This window comes from Chenopodium quinoa, unplaced genomic scaffold, assembly GCF_001683475.1.
Source record: "Chenopodium quinoa cultivar QQ74 unplaced genomic scaffold, ASM168347v1, whole genome shotgun sequence".
Classification (NCBI taxonomy): Eukaryota; Viridiplantae; Streptophyta; class Magnoliopsida; order Caryophyllales; family Amaranthaceae; genus Chenopodium; species Chenopodium quinoa.
In genome coordinates, this window is record NW_018745538.1 from 53,135 (window position 1) to 55,877 (window position 2,743).

Here is a 2,743-nt window from a genome sequence, read left to right on the forward strand (position 1 = left end):
CCCTTGGTGTGTTCAGCTGAGTATAATTATTATATCATCCCAAACCTCTAGCAGGCCTACTTGCCTTTTGCTGATTTTGTATGCTAATCCCACCTACGTGGGTCTCGGGTGATGAGTAAGTGTTTTGCCGCCGAGACGGCTCTGTCGATGCTACCTGATTGTCCGCTCTCAGAAGCTCTTCACTCTTGATGTATTCATGAGCCTTATTAAATGCTATGCCGAGGTTGGGAAAGGACTTTCATGCCATGTACCTCTTAAAATCGCTATCAGCTAAACCACTCATTAAGGCCATGAAGGCTATCTCCTGCTGTAACTTTGGTATAGTGTTGGCTTCATTATTAAAACGTCGGACGAAATCTCTCAATGATTTGTCCTTCCTCTGTCTAACAGACATAAGTTCCCCTGAGGTTCTTTGTCTTGCGCTGTTGCCTATATATTGTCTTGTGAACAATTCGACAAGAGTGTCGAAGCAGTCAATGGATCCAGGTGGGAGATTGGTGAACCAGTCTGAAGCTACCCCTACCAATGTCATTGGAAATACTTTACACCACACGGCGTCGGTGTCGGTGTACAACAACATTTGGCTTTCAAAGGCCGCGATATACCTCTTTGGATCACCCTTGCCGTCATATGTGCATGTCGGCATTTTTATTTTTTCCATTTGCTAATCGAGAACCTCTTGCCACCGCTGGCCTCCTGTCGGTATGATTCTGACTCCCCCCTCTGCATGGTTTGTGTGACCTGTCGCTCAGAGGTTATCACCATCTCTTGTGGCGGTGGTCGTGGCTGAGGTTGCTATCCAGCCTGATTGAACTGATCTTCGAGGTTGATGATTACGGGCGTTGTCGGCTTACCCCGAGGTTCCTTCGTGGCCGCGATCTCAGCCTCCTTCCTTTTCCGGGACATTGCTTGCATGACCTTAGCCGTTATCTCCAACTCTTCTGGAGTAAATTCTTCCAAGGGATCAGGGGTTGGTGCCCGAGTTCTTTCCGGTGTTAGCGGTACATTTATGGTGTCTTTATGAAGAAGGTGAGTTTCGTCCTCCACCGTTATCTCTGGTATGTTGTCTACGGTTTTGTTGGCATTGGTATTTAAAATGTCGCTATCGTAATTCCGGTTTTCTGATTTTGGGACGGGTGTAGTTTCATTATTTCCTTCCATGACTGTTGGAGGTCTTTTTTGGACGATAGAAGTTATTACTATCCCCTCCTTCTAGCGCCAATTGTTTCGAGTGAGCTCCGATACCGTGATGTCTTGGGGTTGGTAAAGGTTTACCGTCCAATTTGATGTCTGCACAATCAGCACAGATAATCTAGCCCGGGGGGTTATCCGGGAATAACCGCTCCGATGCTAAAGTTAGTAATCTGAGGAAGAAAGTATGAAGAGAGAGAAAGAGTATATATATATATAGAGAGAGAGATTGTACCTTCATTATGAAAATGTGCCTGGATATATATAGGGGGATAACCAAGCAGGTGCCATCTATCCTTATAGGTGGCACACCGACCTTGTAGGTAGCAGGTGCCTACGTGGTTTTAAGCAGCTCTCCACGTGACCGAGATACCGGCCGTTTGTAGATGTTAAGCTGGTTTGCTAATTGCTGGGTAATTAGTAATATTCAAGCCGCTTAACGGTCAAAGAGCTAGGTTGTCGGTATTATCCCGTACAGTTGTGACTTAGCTCTTTTTTCTTCCAGCTTCTGTTTAGGAATTATTTCAGTGTTGCGGTAACACAGTTATATGTTGAGTCATTCTTTTCTGAAGCAAGTGTGCCTTGTGTAGTCTTAAAGTCTTGGCTCATGTCGCTTGTCAACTGTCATTAACAACCAATGATAAGTAACCTCCTGGCAGGTAGTGGTCCACCATCCACATCGATTCCAAGTGACTTCTTTCAAATAGTCAAACGTAGGGTAGGGGTGAAAGTAATTCGGATTAAAACCGAACCGAATTATTAATTTGGATTGGATTTTTTTGAAATTCGGTTCAGATTGGATTGGAAAAATAAAAAATATGGATTTTCGGTTTGGATTCGATTTTGACTTGTTAAAAACCGAAAACCGAATTTTAGGCCCAAATATACAAGTCCATCTCACCCTTTCACATAAACCCTTTAGGCTTTAGGCCCTTCACATAACCCCTATTCTTATTTTCTCCTTCTCCTAACAGCCGCTCCTCCACCTTCTCTCTCCTCCCTCACTATTCATCTCTCTGATCTCATGCATTCTATCTCTCCTCTCTCACTCTATCTCCTCTGTTTTTCATTCTCTCTTTTGATCTTCTGTATCAAAACTTTTGAGCTCTTCTCCTGCACCAATTTCCTCTTTCTCTAAGCTTCGACCTGAACGGATTAATCAACACCAAATAAGTGATTTGCTGCTGTAGACACCTGATTGTGTCTCCCCAAAAACCAAACCCAGTGATGAGAACCTTTCGCGTCTTTGATTATCGAGTTAGGTGAAGTGTTAAAGAGTCTCGTAAATTTCCCTTAATCCTTAACCGTTTCTAACCTTTCCTAAAATGTTTTAAGCCAAAAGCATTTATTACGTTCTTTTAAACCCAAAATCATTCATTTCGTGTCCTTAAAAATCATTCATTTCATGTCCTCTTTATAAAAACGTCCAAACCGGTCTATTTTGGTCCATAATACTAGTCCAATTATTGTGTGCTTGGGTGGGAGTTGAAAAGAGCTTTCCAACGATATATTATAAGCCCAAATCCGACTTAAAACGAATAAGTTATGACCA

At 42.9% G+C, this 2,743-nt stretch overlaps 1 protein-coding gene across 1 annotated transcript; it reads right to left on the minus strand.

Moving 5' to 3' along the window:
• Positions 1–238: 238 nt before the first annotated feature.
• LOC110715991 lies at positions 239–646 on the minus strand. Its single transcript, XM_021894612.1, has one exon. It carries the CDS (start codon positions 644–646, stop codon positions 239–241), a length of 408 nt encoding a protein of 135 aa, XP_021750304.1.
• Between the last annotated feature and the right edge of the window lie 2,097 nt (positions 647–2,743).

Coding starts and splice junctions, on each gene's coding strand:
- LOC110715991 (XM_021894612.1), bottom strand. CDS start 646: ATGCCGACATGCACATATGACGGCAAGGGTGATCCAAAGAGGTATATC.